A 16,039-nucleotide genomic window follows, 5' to 3' on the forward strand; every position below is an offset into this window, starting at 1 on the left:
CCACATCCTCCCTACACATTCCCTTTTAGTTTTTAGAAATTAAAGATGGTCTGGAGATGTAACGTGAAATAAATATTATTTAAAATTCTGGGGGGAAGTGGTGTGCGAGGGAGGCTCACAATGGAGCACAATATATGCATACAGATTACTAAGTCACACTGTTGTACAGTGGACACAATAGTGCAAAGCAATCACACTCCAATTAAAAAAAATAAAATTCCAGCCATTGAGCAATGACAGTTTCTGTCAACTTAACATTTGGTTCCTAAAATTTACCACATATAACTCCAGAGGGTTTCAATGTTTGAGAATGAAATCGTACACAACTCAAAATTCTTCTAAGCTGCTGAGTGAACACCATGGTTTTTGAAGATTCTGAGAGAGCTTTAGAGCTCTACAGAACCAAAAAGGTTGACGGCAGCTGGGTCCTCTGCCCAGCACTGCATTTGCAAAGCATAAGAAACAGGTGTGAAGCTTGACAAGCAAGCTCTCCTAACAAATACCCACAAGCTTCTCTGCCAGATCAATCCCGCGATACCCACCAGTACCCACATTTTCATTTGTATCACTTGTCTCCTCCCAAAACAGAGGGCAAAGCGTATCATACCAACTCTGCTCCATCATTCTCTTCCTGTGCATCCTGCCAAACAAAACGAGTCATGCAATTTTCACTGGTTCAAATGACAAATAGATTTCAATGTACTAAGTGGCCAAGATGTGCTGGCTTTTTCTTTTCATAACTCACACAACAGCATGACGCAGACTATGAGTCAGTCATATACTTTCGTGTGAAAAAAGTAAATGAAATTCAAAAAGCATCAAGCATTTTTCTCAGCATCATTCCTGTGTGTCCAGAAAGGTTAAGAGACTTGTTCAAGGGTTGCATGGATTGGGAGGATACAGGGAGATTCTCAAAAGCAGAGGAGAGAAAGTAGGACTTTTGAGTCACCTTGGAAAGGCCCTGGACTTTTAGATGGGAAGGAAAAGTCCTACAGCAATCCTAGGTTTTCAAGGGTATGAAGAATTATTACTCTGAGAACAAATTTCTGCTTCTATGTCCCCCTCTTCCAAGAGAACCACCACGCTTAAAACATAACATGAGCACAACTTCAAAAAGGAGCAGCATGAACAAACTAAAAATCATGATATGAGACCTTGACAGCCTCAGTGGGTCCCTGAATGAATGAATGATGGACACAGGTTAAAGGGAGGCCTGGGTAAGAACACATCAGATAATGTAGCCTCTCTTTGCCTCTACTGGTCCCACTGCTGGCATGCTTTTCCCTCATCGACACATGGCCCTTTCACTCATTTCAGATTCCTGAATGACACTAGAATAATGACATTTAAGAAACTGCCACCTGGCCAGAAATGCTTCTACTGGCCACCCATTCAAAAGTGGTCAATGGAATTTTTGGAGAGAGAAATATGGTGAACGCATTTGCCTGATTTCCTCCTCTTTGGGGGACTATTGATCTAGCAGTCCTGGCAAAGTTTCAGAAATAGGAACTTGAAGGGCCTCCAGTGCAAACTCCCTTCCAGCAATTCACCTCCTCACTCTGCTCCATCTTTCTTCAAAACCCTCATCACTGCCTGAGATTACATGCGTGCTGTATGCTAAGTTGCTTCAGTTGTGTCCGACTCTCTGCAACACCATGGACTATAGACCGACAGGCTCCTCTGTCCACGGGATTCTCCAGGCAAGAATACAGGACTGGGTTGCCACGCCCTCCTGCAGGGGATCTTCCCAACACCAGGATCAAACCCGCGTCTCTTCTATCTACCAGCATTGGCAGGCGGCTTCTTTACCACTAGTGCCCCCTAGGAAATTATAGTATACACTTATTTGTTTACTGCTTTGCTGTCTGACTCCTGGATTAGCATGTGCATTCTCTGAGGGCTGGAATGGTTGTCTTGTCCATCTCCCAGTACTTAGAGTATCGCCTGGTCAGGAGTTAAGTGCACTAAACATACGTTTTTTATTTTTTTATTGAAGTGTAGCCGATTTACAATGTTATGCCCATCTCTGTTGTACAACAGTGACTCAGTTATACATACCTATATATATATGTATATATATATTCTTCTTTTTAAACTTTTATATTTTATTCATCATGGATTTTTGTATTATTTTTTCTTTTCTTTTTTTTTTAATGGTGCGAGAAATATTATTTAGTTACTGAGTTTCTTCCCCACGGGGCATGTGGGATTCTAGACCCCGGACCAGGGATCAAACCTGTGCCCCCTGCAGTGGAAGCGCAAAGTCCTAACCACTGAACCACCAGAGAATTCCCTTTTTAACTCTTCTTTTCTTTATGGTTTATTCCAGGAGATTGGATACCATTCCCTGTGCTATGCTGTAGGACCTTGTTGCTTGTCTAGTATAAATAGTTTGCATCTAAATCTCCAGCTCCAGGGGTCTTTGAAACTTCTGATCTTCTTATAAGACCTGCCATGCTTCCCGCCTGTCCTAAGAAACAGAAAGAAGTTTCATGAGCCCCTGTCTCCTGTATGGATGCCTGTGGAGTCAGGACTGGACCCCTGGACTTGAATTAGGAGCCCTCCAGCCCAGAGAGGAGGCATCCACGCTCTTTCTGTGTGGGAAGCTCTCACTGCAGGGAAGGGGCAGTGGGTACAGGTAAAGTCTCCAAGCCATCAGAAATGTCGCTTCTGAAACTGCATCCATTAAGGCTTTGCTTAGGGGAGTGGATCAAGGTGTTTAAGCAGAGGTTATTCTAGATGATATTGGACTGACTTTGCCTGTACCTACCTGTGTCTAGGACACACAAGATGCTGACTTTAGAGATGATCATCTATGCCCAGCTCCATTCCGACCAGCCAAGTTAGAAATCCTGGGCGTGGGACCTGATCCTTGTCAATATTTTAAAAGCTCTCCAAGGGGATACCAATGTGTAATCAGATTGAAGAACCACTGGACTAAAGTGAAACAAAAATTTCATTACCCATCTTGGATCTTTCATTTCCCTGAATTTGGCTCCTTGTTGAAGGGTGGGGGTAGGGAGGACTATTTTCAGAATATGAGAACACTCAAGAAAATCAACCCTGCTCACCTGCGTACACACAGACACACACACACAGATACATGAACTAACAGATACTCACAGACACACACAAACACAAACACAAACACAGACATATACAGACACACATCAATACAAACACACAGACCCCAGAGACACACACAGACACATACAGGCAGACACACACACAGAGACACACAGATACACGTACAAACATACACACAGACACACAGGCAGGCATGAACACACAGACACACATAAAGACACACACACACAACATACACAAGCAAACTCTACAGCTCACCATGTCATTTTCCTCCTATTGAGAGTTTTGAGTTTCGTTTTGAGTTTCTTTATCTTTCTGAGCAGCCTTTTGCCATCAGACAGTTAAGTTCCCAACACTACCAGTGGGATTTCTGGAGAAAGACAAATATGGGGGTGCATTTGCCTTATTTCCTCATCTGTCTGGTATTACTGCCCCAGCAGCTTTGGCAAAATTTAGGAGATGGGAGCCTTCAGGGCCCCCAGTGCAACCAGCTGAGATTCCCCCATGGAAGATAAGGTTTCCTGAATTGCTGTAAGTCACTGCATTTGCGTTTGCCTCTGCCCCCTCAAATAAATCACTGCATTTGCGAAGAGAGGCTGCTTGATTGCATAACCCTGGTGTGGTTTCTTTTCCACGGGGGTTCCAGGTAGAAAGGGAGAGTCTGCAAAAGGCAGAAAAGCCTGAGATCAAGCAAGCTGGATGCAGGTAGGTGAGACAAACCCTCACCTAGGGTGCCTCCCCTTTCTCCGACAAGGAATATTAAAGGTTTAGCAGAAAGAAACTCCCGGCTCCACTGTGACTCTGGAAGAGATGATTAATGAAGTTTACCTCTGGTGAAATTTTGGTACTAGAATTTGACATCTGAACCTCTCTTCTTGCCACTAAGCCATGCTCACTTTTGAACAAGGAACATATAGGTTTTCTCAACCAACCTCTTTGGCCTATCTTAATTTTGCTTGATTACTGTCTCATTTCAAATGATTAAATGGCTAAGTTACCAGGTTGTGTGTGTGTGTGTGTGTGTGTGTGTGTTTGGGGGGATGGGAAGGAAAATGCATTCTGTATCCTGGACTGTCATTGTAAACTCAGCTGGAGATAGGACATTCCAGTAAACTGGCAGAAGTAACTTACTACCTTTAGAGAATGTCTGAACAGATGATCATGACTATGATGGCAACAGCTAACATGTATTGAACATGAAATATGTCAGGCACTATGTTAACTGTTTTACATGTATAATTTTCTTTAATCCTCCCATCAAGCCAAAGAAGTAGGAATGATGATTAACATGTCACAGATAAGAAAACTAAAGCACAGAAGGATTCAGAACCTTGTTCCAAAGAAACAAATCCATGACGATTCCAAGTTACCAATATTTAGCAGGAAGGACATATAATGCATCTTTCTGGTGGGAGTCTTCTCAGAAAACCCTACACATTTCTTATGGAAAGTGTGAAGGCTTCATCATCTTATGGAAAATGTGAGAGGCTTCATCATCCCACCCCTCCTCCCCCTGTTTCCCTTCCGTCTCTCACAGAGACCCTACTGCAGTTAAATGCATTGACTCACCTGACTGCAAATGAGATGTCTTCCCGTCTCCATGCCCTCCCTCTTCCTGTATCAAAACCTACCCATCTTCAAGTTAAGTACCACTTGCTCTATGGCGCCATCCCAACCACTCGAGTACAACCAGCTGTAAGAATTTTGTGTCCCCTGAATTCCACAAAATACTCCGCCTTTAAGAAATACTGGGCATGTCTGCAACAACATGGATAGAACTAGGGATAATCATACTAAGTGAAGTAAGTCAGACAGAGAAAGACAAACACCATATGATATCACTCATATGTAGAATCTTTAAAAAATGATACAAATGAACTTATTTACAAAACAGAAATAGACTCACAGACATAGAAAACAAACTTATTGTTACCAGAGAGGAAAGGGGATGGGAGTATAAATTAGAAGTTCGGAATTAATAGACCCACTCCTATATATAAAATAGATAAATAGCAAGAACTTAGTGTATAGCACAGGGGACTGTATTTAACATCTTATAATAATCTATAATCAAAAAGAATCTGAAAAAAAGAACATATGTATATGTATATGTATATAGGCTTCCCTAGGGGCTCAGATGGTGAAGAATCCGCCTGCAATGCAGGAGACCTGGGTTCAATCCCTGGGTCCAGAAGATCTTCTGGAGAAGGGAATGACTACCCACTCCAGTATTCTTGCCTGGAGAATTCCATGGACAGAGGAGCCTGGCAGGTTACAGTCCATGCGGTTGCAAAAAATCGGACATGACTAAGTGACTAACACACACATATATATAAACATATAACTGAATCAGTTTGCTGCACACCAGAAACATTGCAAATCAACTATATTTCAATAAAAAATAAAATATGGAATAATGATTTAAAAGGATAAATATTGGGCAAATGGTTCTTTCTATGTCTATATTACAAATACCTACGTCATATAAGCGTATTTTAAACTCCTTTCTGTATGAACATAGTGCTTGGCAGACAGCAGTTCCCTGAGAAATATTTTCTCACCATTATTTCATGGACCAAAAAAGTCTAGATTTTCACAGGACAAGCATGTAATTAAACGCGAACTGTTAAGAATAGAAGGGCATTGTGAAGTTTTACTTTAGGTACACACAATTCTATTCCAGCTGGTGTGCAGAGACAGCTTTTACCCAGTTACCCATGGGCTTTAAACAGGTTTTAAACTGGAGGGGCTTTGCGAACTGCTCCCTTCTGGAGTGTATACAGCAGGTGTGACCAGCAGGACTGTCTCTACACGCATATTTCCACTGTGGACGCGGCTGTAGGCAGCACCCATCCATTCCATTCTAATTTTCTGAACCTCAGTATGACAGGTGGTGGACACTTTACAGCACTGCCGTAAGAATTGGTAAACACAGGGCCACACATTTAAAATATGCAGAAGCAACAAACCAGATTCTTGAATCCAGTTCAAAAGAGTGTTCAAAACCGCAATCTTGAATGACAGAGCCATGCATTATGCTAGTGAACACACACATTCCCACCTGGGAAGCACCAGGGCGTCATCTTGCACACCCCAAAACAAAGAATTCCGGGTCTACCTTTAAGTCAAGACTAAGGGGAGGGTGGGAAACGATCCTGCAGTGTGATTCCCCTTTCCTTCCTCCTGTCACACAATGAGCAACTGCCCTTTTGGTTGTGTATGTGAACTGCTTAAAGAAGAAGCTTCTGCTAGATCTTATTTTCAGTATGAGAGAAGAAATCGAAATTGCCATTCCGCAAGCATGGCACCTTTTTCAGAACACAAACGCAAAGGGGCAAAAGGAAAGAGAACGTGTGTCATCAGGAGACAATTACCCACGACAATCAAACAATTACTGCAGACACTCACTGAGGACCAGCGCCCTGGGATACTACATCTTGAGATGCAAAATTTATTTATGCCTGAACTTTCTTTATGGAAAACTGTTCAGGGGAAATGACTTGCTGCTTCTGCCTGACAAAGGAAATTTAGACAGCTCTTTTCCAACTTTGATTTTCTGAGAGCTGGGAATTGAAACTGCTGTCTTTAGAAGAGCTTTTGTTCAATTTGCACATCATGGCCTACGTAAGGGACATTTCATGAAGGGGTTAAGGTCCCATGATCGGGGTGTCCTGGGTACGATGATTATTATATGCGCTTTCTTCATTGAGTCATTGATTTAAAACCCCTCAAAACACTAAGCACTAGCAAATCCTTATTGACACGGAGACTATGAAAACATGTCTACTGTGAAAAGGATTGACTGGGGATCGCCTAATAGCAAAGGCAAGAATACACAGACAACGATTTTTCAAACCTTATCACATGCAAAATGAATGCGCTGGTCTCTCTTCTAACTTATTCTAATTAACAGAGCCAGGCACTCACCCCATGCATTTCTAGCGCAGATCCTGAGCTGAAAACTACGAATCAAAGTCCTGTTCCTTTTAGCTAACAAGGCTGCTGGCAGCTTCGGCAAACAGCAACAATGAAATAAAGATTGCAGGTGCGTACCTTAACCTCCTGGTTGGTGAAGACCTCCACATCCACCACGCAGGCAACCAGAGTGGAAACATCACAGTCCATGCTAGGGGCTGGCATTCCCCCTCCGGAATTGACAAGAAAGAGTTAGGCAGCCTCGGAGTCCTGTGGGCTGGGAAGAACCTTCCAGGTAGCTGGTGCCGGGGCCGGCCGGGCGCTGCCCTGCCCTGGGGATGGCCGAGCCGGGCACCTGAACCCACTCGGCTGCGCGCACACACGCAGCCCGCCGCGGCTCAGGCAGCACGGCAGAGTAAGAGCGGCCGGCTCTCTGATGGCAATGACATCACCACAAGGACTGACACAAGCTGGAGCTATTTTTTTTTCCCCCAGCCTTTTATCTCTAGGCAGTGCAGTGGAGCAAATTGAACATGATTATGTGCTAAATCTGAACTCAGACTAAATCAATTCAGGCAGCAGCTCGCTAGGAACTGAGTCATAGCTGTTGTTTCAGCCGAGTGCTTATGTTTGCAAAAAGCCAGGGTGGGGCATGGTGGGGGGGCGGACATCTGACACCAGAGACTCTGTTTGGGGTGGGGGTGGGTGGGGGAATTATTCTGCCTATGAGCCTGCTGAGGTTAAGGTGTGACAATTTCTCTGCCTCAGAAAGGAGCAGGAAGTTGAGGCATTTTGCAAATTGCCTGGCTTCTGTTAATTGCCCTGTGCCTCTCAGAGCGGACACACATGTTCTGGGCACCCTAATGCATCTCGGGTGGGCACGGGCTAAATAGAAATCCATTCTTGGAGTGACTAAGAGAGCTGGGCATCAGTCATTTAGGCAGCCTGGTAAGAGGAGATAATTAGAGGTTTGTGAATGTCTATTTGAAGCACATTAAGTGCAGACCAGGAACTCTAAAAGCACCCCTCGAAGCTCTGGATTTCAGGCTGTCGCCAAGGTCATTCAAACCCAAAGTGGGAAGGAGTTCCAGCAAACGTCTCATGCAGGGACAGATGGCAGAGTCTAACAGGCAAAAGCACTGATGTGGGTCATTGTCAGAACCTCAGGGCTTGATTTTGCCCGAGACTTTGAACTTGTCCAGTGGCTTTTTCGGTCTCTTTTCCTGATTGTGAACCCCTGAAGGGCAGGGTTGGGGATAATTCATCTTTATATCTTGAGACTTTAGCCGAGTGTCTGGCAAGAGAAGGCAGTAATTGTTTAATGCAAGAACAAACCAAACGGGAACAGCCTTCACAGCAGAAGTGAGCAAAGGAAAAAAAAATACCCAAATCGTTTTCATTTTATCATTGGTTATAAAAATACTGGTAGAATGAACTGACATTCTGGCAGGATCTATGCCCAGTAGAGTGCAGGTGCATCTTCTGTGGCTATCAGAGGTCACGATCTGTAACAGATTGGTGCCTTTCTAACCCAAGACTGGACAAAGTGGCCACATTTTGCAGGCAGATGAGAAAGGTGACCTTTTAGACTGAAGGCATAGAAGTTTTCTGGTTGACCCTCATTTTGGGTTACATGTGAGTCTAATGAAAGCAAAAGAAAGTGAGTCTAATCAGCTCAGCTCAGTTCAGTTCAGTTGCTCAGTCGTGTCCGACTCTTTGCAATCCCATGGATTGCAGCACACCAGGCTTCACAGTCCATCACCAACTCCCGGAGCTTGCTCAAACTCATGTCCATCGAGACAGTGATGCCGTCCAACCATCTCATCCTCTGTCGTCCCCTTCTCCTCCTGCCCCCAATCCCTCCGAGCATCAAGGTCTTTTCCAATGAGTCAGCTCTTCGCACCAGGTGGCTACAGTATTGGAGTTTCAGCTTCAACATCAGTCCTTCCAATGAATATTCAGGACTGATTTCCTTTAGGATTGACTGGTTGGATCCCCTTGCAAACCAAGGGACTCTCAAAAGTCTTCTCCAACATCACAGTTCAAAAGCATCAATTCTTCAGTACTCAGCTTTCTTTATAGTCCAACTCTCACATCCATACATGACTACTGGAAAAACCATAGCTTTGACTAGACGGACCATTGTTGGTAAGGTTATGTCTCTGCTTTTTAATGTACTGTCAAGTTGATCATAGTTTTCCTTCCAAGGAGCAAGCGTCTTTTAATTTCACGGCTGTAGTCACCATCTGCAGTGATTTTGGAGCCCAAGAAAATTAAGTCTCTCACTGTTTTCATTGTTTCCCCATCTATTTGCCATGAAGTGATGGGACCGGATGCCACAATCTTAGTTTTCTGAATGTTGAGTCTTAAGCCAAATTTTTCAGTCTCCTCTTTCACTTTCATCAAGAGGCTTGTTAGTTCTTCTTTGCTTTCTGCCATAAGGGTGGTGTCATCTGCATATCTGAGGTGATTGATATTTCTCCCAGCAATCTTGATTTCAGCTTGTGCTTCATCCAGCCTGGCATTTCACATGATGTACTCTGCATAGAAGTTAAATAAGCAGGGTGACAATATACAGCCTTGACATACTCCTTTCCCGATTTGGAACCAGTCTGTTGTTCCATGCACAGTTCTAACTGTAGCTTCTTGACCTGCATACAGATTTCTCAGGAGGCAGGTCAGGTGGTCTGGTGTTCCCATCTCTTTAAGAATTTTCCATAGTTTGTTGTGATCCACACAGTCAAAGGCTTTGGCATAGTCAATAAAGCGGAAGTTTTTCTGGAACTCTCGTGCTTTTTCGATGATCCAGTGGATGTTGGCAATTTGATCTCTGGTTCCTCTGCCTTTTCTACATCCAGCTTGAACATCTGGAAATTCATAGTTCACATACTATTGAAGCCTGGCTTGGAGAATTTTGAGCATTATTTTGCTAGCATGTGAGATGAGTGCAATTGTGTGATAATTTGAACAATCTTTGGCGTTGCTTTTCTTTGGGATTGGAATGAAAACTGATCTTTTCCAGTCCTGTGGCCACTGCTGAGCTTTCCAAGTTTGCTGGCATATTGAATGCAGCACTTTCACAGCATCATCTTTTAGCACATCATCATTTTTTCATCTTTGAAATAGCTCAACTGGAATTCCATCACCTCCACTAGCTTTCTTCATAGTGATGCTTCCTAAGGTCCACTTGACTTTGCATTCCAGGACGTCTGGCTCTAGGTGAGTGATCATACCACGATGGTTATCTGGGTCATGAAGATCTTCTGTGTATAGTTCTTCTGTGTATTCTTGCCGCCTCTTCTTAATATCGTCTGCTTAGTTTTTCATACCATTTCTGTCTTTTATTGTGCCCATCTTTGCATGAAATGTTCCTTTGGTATCACTAATTTTCTTGAGGAGATCTCTAGTCTTTCCCATTCTATTATTTTCCTCTATTTCCTTGCATTGGTCACTGAGGACGGCTTTCTTATCTCTCTCCTTGCTATTCTTTGGAACTCTGTATTCAAATGGGTATATCTTTTGTTTTCTCCTTCGCCTTTAGCTTCTCTTCTTTTCTCAGCTATTTGTAAGGCCTCCACAGACAATCATTTTGCCTTTTTGCATTTCTTTTTCTTGGGGATGGTCTTGATCACTGCGTCCTGTACAGTGTCACGTACCTCCATCCATATTTCTTCAGGCACTCTATCAGATCTAATCCCTTGAATCTATTTGTCACTTCCACTGTATAATCATAAGGATTTGATTTGGGTCACACCTGAATGGCCTAGCAGATTTCCCTACTTTCTTCAATTTAAGTCTGAATTTGGCAATAAGGAGTTCATGACCTGAGCCACAGTCAGCTCCCAGTCCTGTTTATGCTGACTGTATAGAGCTTCTCCATCTTTGGCTGCAAAGAATATAATCAATCTGATTTTGGTATTGACCATCTGGTGATGTTCATATCTCTTGTGTTGTTGGAAGAGGGTGTTTGCTATGACCAGTGTGTTCTGTTGGCAAAACTCTGTTAGCCTTTGACCTGCTTTGTTTTGTACTCCAAGGCCAGATTTGCCTGTTACTCCAGGTATCTCCTGACTTCCTATGTTTGCATCCCAGTCCCCTATAATGAAAAGGACATCTTTTTTGGGTGTTAGTTCTAGCAGGTCTTGTAGATCTTCATAGAACTGTTCAACTTCAACTTCTTCAGTGTTACTGGTTGGGGCATAGACTTGGATTACTGTGATACTGAATGTTTGCCTTGGAAATGGACAGAGATCCTTCTGTCGTTTTTGAGATTGCATCCATGTACTGAATTTCAGACTCTTTTGTTGACTATGATGGCTACTCCATTTCTTCTAAGGAATTCCTGCCCACAGTAGTAGATATAATGGTCATCTGAGTTAAATTTGCCCATTCCAGTCCATTTCAGTTCACTGACTCCTAAAACGTTGATGTTTACTCTTTCCATCTCCTGTTTGACCACTTCCAATCTGCCTTGATTCATGGACCTAACGTTCTAGTTTCCTATGCAATATTGCTCTTTACAGCATCAGACTTTACTTCCATCACCAGTCACATCCACAGGTGTTGTTTTTGTTTTGGGTCTGTCTCTTCATTCTTTCTGGAGGTATTTCTCCACTCCTCTCCAGTAGCATATTGGGCACCTACTCACCTGGGGAGTTCATCTTTCAGTGTCCTATCTTTTTGCCTTTTCATGCTGTTCATGGGATTCTCAAGGCAAGAATACTGAAGTGGTTTGCCATTACCTTCTCCAGCGGACCACATTTTGTCAGAATTCTCCAACATGATCTGTCTATCTTAGGTCTATCAGGACCCTACATGGCATGGCTCATGATTTCATTGAGCTAGACAAGGCTGTGGTCCATGTGATTAATGAAATCAGATCACCAATAGAAATATGTAGACTGATTTAACTCCGTGTGTGTGTGTGTGTGTGTGTGTGTGTGTGTGTACAGTACTTACTGTGTTGTCTAGGGCACTGTGGGGAGTATGAAATTATGAAAACAGATAATTCAACTAACAGTTTCTGAGTGATGACTACGTACAGAGCTCTATCAGCTACTCTGAAGGACAAAATGATGAGATACCTCCAAAATGATGACTAAGTAAAATTCACGATCCTCAAGGGGCTTAAAATCCAGGGGAGAAGATGAGACATGGAGACAAACACCTACACAACACAGCAATGGTGGCGGTGGCAAAGGACGGGCAGATGGCACTTGGTGGGAGCACTGGAGAAAGAGCAAGGGATGCTGAAGGGACCTGGGGCAGATGAGCCTCAAGGAGCAGGACTTGACTTCTGATCTTCAAACATAGGTAAAAGTCTGTCAGACAGAGAAGGGGTGAGGAGGGCCCCCCAGGCAGGGGGTGCAGACTAGAAATATCCAGAGCAAAGGCAAAATACAGGGACTCCCCCGGTGGTCCAACATTTAAGAGTCCACCATGCAATGCAGGGCACACCAACTCCATCTGTGGTCCAGGAAGATCCCACATATGGCAGAGCAGCTAAGCCCACGCACCCCAACAATTGAAGCCATGTGCTGCAACTACTGAAGCCCGTGTGCCCTGGAATCCGTGCTCTGCAACAAGAGAGGCCTACAGTTCAGAGGTTAAGCCTAGCGCACAGGTCCACAGCTGATCAAAGAGCAACAAGGCAGTAGGCTCTCTCTGCTCACTTACAGGGTTTTTGTGAATTATTTCACACTTTCTGTTTAGGGAAGAGCTACAAAGGTTGCTCGGGGCTTTCCTGGTGGCTCAGTGGTAAAGAATCCATCTACCAAAGCAGGAGATGCAAGAGGAACACCAGCTCGATCCCTGAGTTGGGAAGATCCCCTGGAGGACTAAATGGCAATCCCTTCCAGTATTCTTGCCTGGAAAAATCCTATGGACAGAGGAGCTTGGCAGGCTACAGTCCGTGGGGTCACAAAGAGTCGGACACGGCTGAGCAACTGAGCATGCACATAAAGGTTAAACGTGTTATTTAAGAGAAAGAGCCTTGCTCTGACACATCTTGGCAGGAGGACATTAGTCTCTCCAGGAAATAAAGCCTCACCTCAAATTGTAAAATAGGTATTTTAGAGGCTTCCCTGGTAGCTCGGTGGTAAAAATGTTTCACCTGTCAATGCAGGGGGCACGGGTTCGATCCCTGGTCCGGAAATATATCAGAGGCCATGGAACAGCAAAGCCCATGCGACGCAGCTACTGAGCCTAAACAAGCCCGCACACCCTCGCGCCTGTGCAGGAGAAGCCACCAAATGAGAAGGCCCTGTTCCCTGCAACCAGAGAAAAGCCTGCACAGCAACCAAGACCCAGCATAGCCAAAAATAAACAATAAATAAAAAATATTTTTTTTAAAAAATAGATATTTTTTTCTGATGCAACTCCAGTTTCTCCTTTTCAGTTTGCTTCTTTCCTGGAGACTCTCTTTCTTGTACTCCTGAGTCCACTAACTTTATACTTTCCTCTTTTAAAATATCTTTTCAAGGACACAGTTCTCAATTCATTTCTGTTAGCATGAAATGACTGGGAACTTATAGTATTACCTGTCATAGAGGAATCTGCATGATGGGTAATATTAGGCTGGCCAAAAAGTTCATTCAGGTTCTTCCATAGGTTGCTGCAGGAAAAAATGAATGAACTTTTTGGCCAGCTCAGTATTATAGGAGATCAAATTTTATATTGAGTAAATAGTGTTTTTAGGGTGAAATTATAGGCATTGAGAGCAAGTAGTGATTTTGAAATAAAATTATTGGATTTTTAATAGGTTGGTTCAACAAATTGGCTATATTGCACTATTCAACTGTTTACACAAAACACTTTCCTATAGATCAGAATCCCTAGGGCACTTCCCTGTTAAAATCGTGCCCTATTTCTCTAGATAGAAGGTATTTTTGATGGCTGGGGGATGACTGGCAGCCTGTATATAAGCACTGGGCTATGGCTACAAGGTCCTATGAACCCTGGCTCTTGTCTGCTTTCCCATCTCAGCCCATCATTTCTCCCTGTCCTCTCCACATCCGAGATTAACTGGTCTTCTTTGGACTCCATAAAAAAAAAAAAAAATGCCAAGCTCTTTCTGATCTCAGGGACTTTACATTTGCTATTGCCTTTGTCAAAAAAATGTCCAGATCTCTGCATGGCTGGCTCCTTCTTATAATGCTCATCTCAGCTCAGAGGTCATCTCCTTGGAGAAGTCTTCCCTGATCACCTAAATAAAAATATGTGTGTCCATGTGTGCATGCATGTACATGAGCATGCATGTGTGCATGCACACACACACATACACACACACATACAGACTCAAAACACTATCTGGCATCTTCTTTCTAATTTTATTCATAGCACTTTCCACTGTCTGAAACTATTCACTTATTTCTTGACTTGTTCTCTACAACCCCAACTAAAATGTCATCTCCACAAAAGCAGATGGTTTGTTTATTCTGTTCTCTGTTGTATTCTCAGAGGCTAGAAAAGTTCCTGACACTTAGGTACTCTCGGTAATGTCTGAAGTGTGAGTGAATAAAGAAATAAGTTAATCTAAAGAGGCAAGTAGAAGGACTCAGACACACAGGCATGTCTCTGGATCTGGAATTAGGAAGGGCCTCACAGGAGGATACATGGATTGACAGCCAAGCTGAGGTACTAAGCCCCAAGTGGGCAGGAAGAGATGGGGACCTTCCAATCCCCAAACCAGCAGCCAAATCTTATTTGCTTATGAACACAGATATTCCCATCACAGCTATGGGTTGTCAGAGGCTTTGATCCCTCTGTGTATCCTTCTGGATCACCTGAGTTTGCTTTTAATGTTTATTGCTGAAAACTCAGATGTACTCAAAAGTTGAGAGAACACTATGATGAGCTTTCATATACCCACCACCTAACCACAACAATAGCTTGGGACCAACCTTGCTTCCTGGCAGAGGGTGGTCCCCAGACCAAGACTATCAACAGCACCTGGGAACTTGTTAGAAAGGCAAAATCTTTTTTTTTTTTCATTTGTATTGAGGGATAGCTGATAATGGATTGCCTGGATTAGAATCTGGGTTTGTTTGACCTTAGAGCTCCTTTGGGCCTCTCTGGGGGCTCCGTGGTAAAGAACCAGCCTGCCAATGCAGGACACTCAGGTTTGATCCCTGGGACAGGGAGATCCCTGGAGGAGGAAATGGCAACCCACTCCAGTATTCTTACCTGGAAAATGCCAGGGACAAAGGAACCTGGAGAACTACAGTCCAAGGGGTTGTACAAGAGTCAGACATGACTTAGTGACTAAATCAACAACAATACAGCCAATTAAAAATATTGTGATAGCTTCAGATGAATAGCAATGGGGACCCAGCCATATATATTCATGTATCCATTCTCCCACAGACTCCCCTCCCTTCCAGGCTGCCACATAATATGGAGCAGAGTTCCGTCTGAGGAAAGGCAAATTCTTGAGCCACATCCAAGATTGGGTGGGCTGGACCAGTATCTACATATTAACCAGACCTCTAGGTAATTCTGGGGCAAGTTTAGGTCTGAGCACCAGTGTTTCTTGTCCCTGGGAGCTCACACTCTCTGTTATTGTGACATTGTATCATTTCATCTGTAAACATTTCATTGTCTCTCTCTAAAAGACAAGGGCTCATTTTTTGAAATCACAATACTTATCACACACACTCCTGAAAGCAAGACTAATTCCTTAGTACCATCAAATGTCCTACTAGGGTTCACATTTCTCTCAGGATACTACAAATGTTCTCTTCCCTTCCTGGTCCCTCTCCACCTACTCCCTGGTCCCGTCCTGCTGTCCCTTCCTCCAGTCCTTCCTTTATTTAACATTTCCTTTATTTAAATTCCCGATGGCACAGTGGGTAAAGAACCTGCCTGCAATGCAGGAGACACAGGAGACATTGGTTTGATCCCTGGGTCAGGGAGATCCCCTGGAGAAGGAAATGGCAATACACTCCAGTATTCTTGGGGATAATTCCATGGACAGAGGAGCTTGGCAAGCTACAGTCCATGGGGTCCCAAAAAATCTGACAACACTGAGAGCCTATGC

The 16,039-nt window shown here is 43.6% G+C and overlaps 1 protein-coding gene across 2 annotated transcripts in view; it reads right to left on the bottom strand.

Moving 5' to 3' along the window:
* RCAN2 (regulator of calcineurin 2) overlaps positions 1-16,039 on the bottom strand; it is a 266,653-nt gene that overhangs the window by 87,866 nt on the left and 162,748 nt on the right. The window contains exon 1 of one of the 2 annotated variants that reach the window (XM_043449642.1): positions 7,141-7,527. The exons of the other annotated variant lie outside the window; for it this stretch is intronic. Coding sequence (XP_043305577.1) covers positions 7,141-7,227 — 87 coding nt within the window. The 5' untranslated portion in view covers positions 7,228-7,527. Of the gene's footprint in view, positions 1-7,140; positions 7,528-16,039 lie in introns of those variants that run through there. 2 annotated transcript variants of the gene reach the window in all.

Source organism: Cervus canadensis, chromosome 28, assembly GCF_019320065.1.
Source record: "Cervus canadensis isolate Bull #8, Minnesota chromosome 28, ASM1932006v1, whole genome shotgun sequence".
NCBI classification, from domain to species: Eukaryota; Metazoa; Chordata; class Mammalia; order Artiodactyla; family Cervidae; genus Cervus; species Cervus canadensis.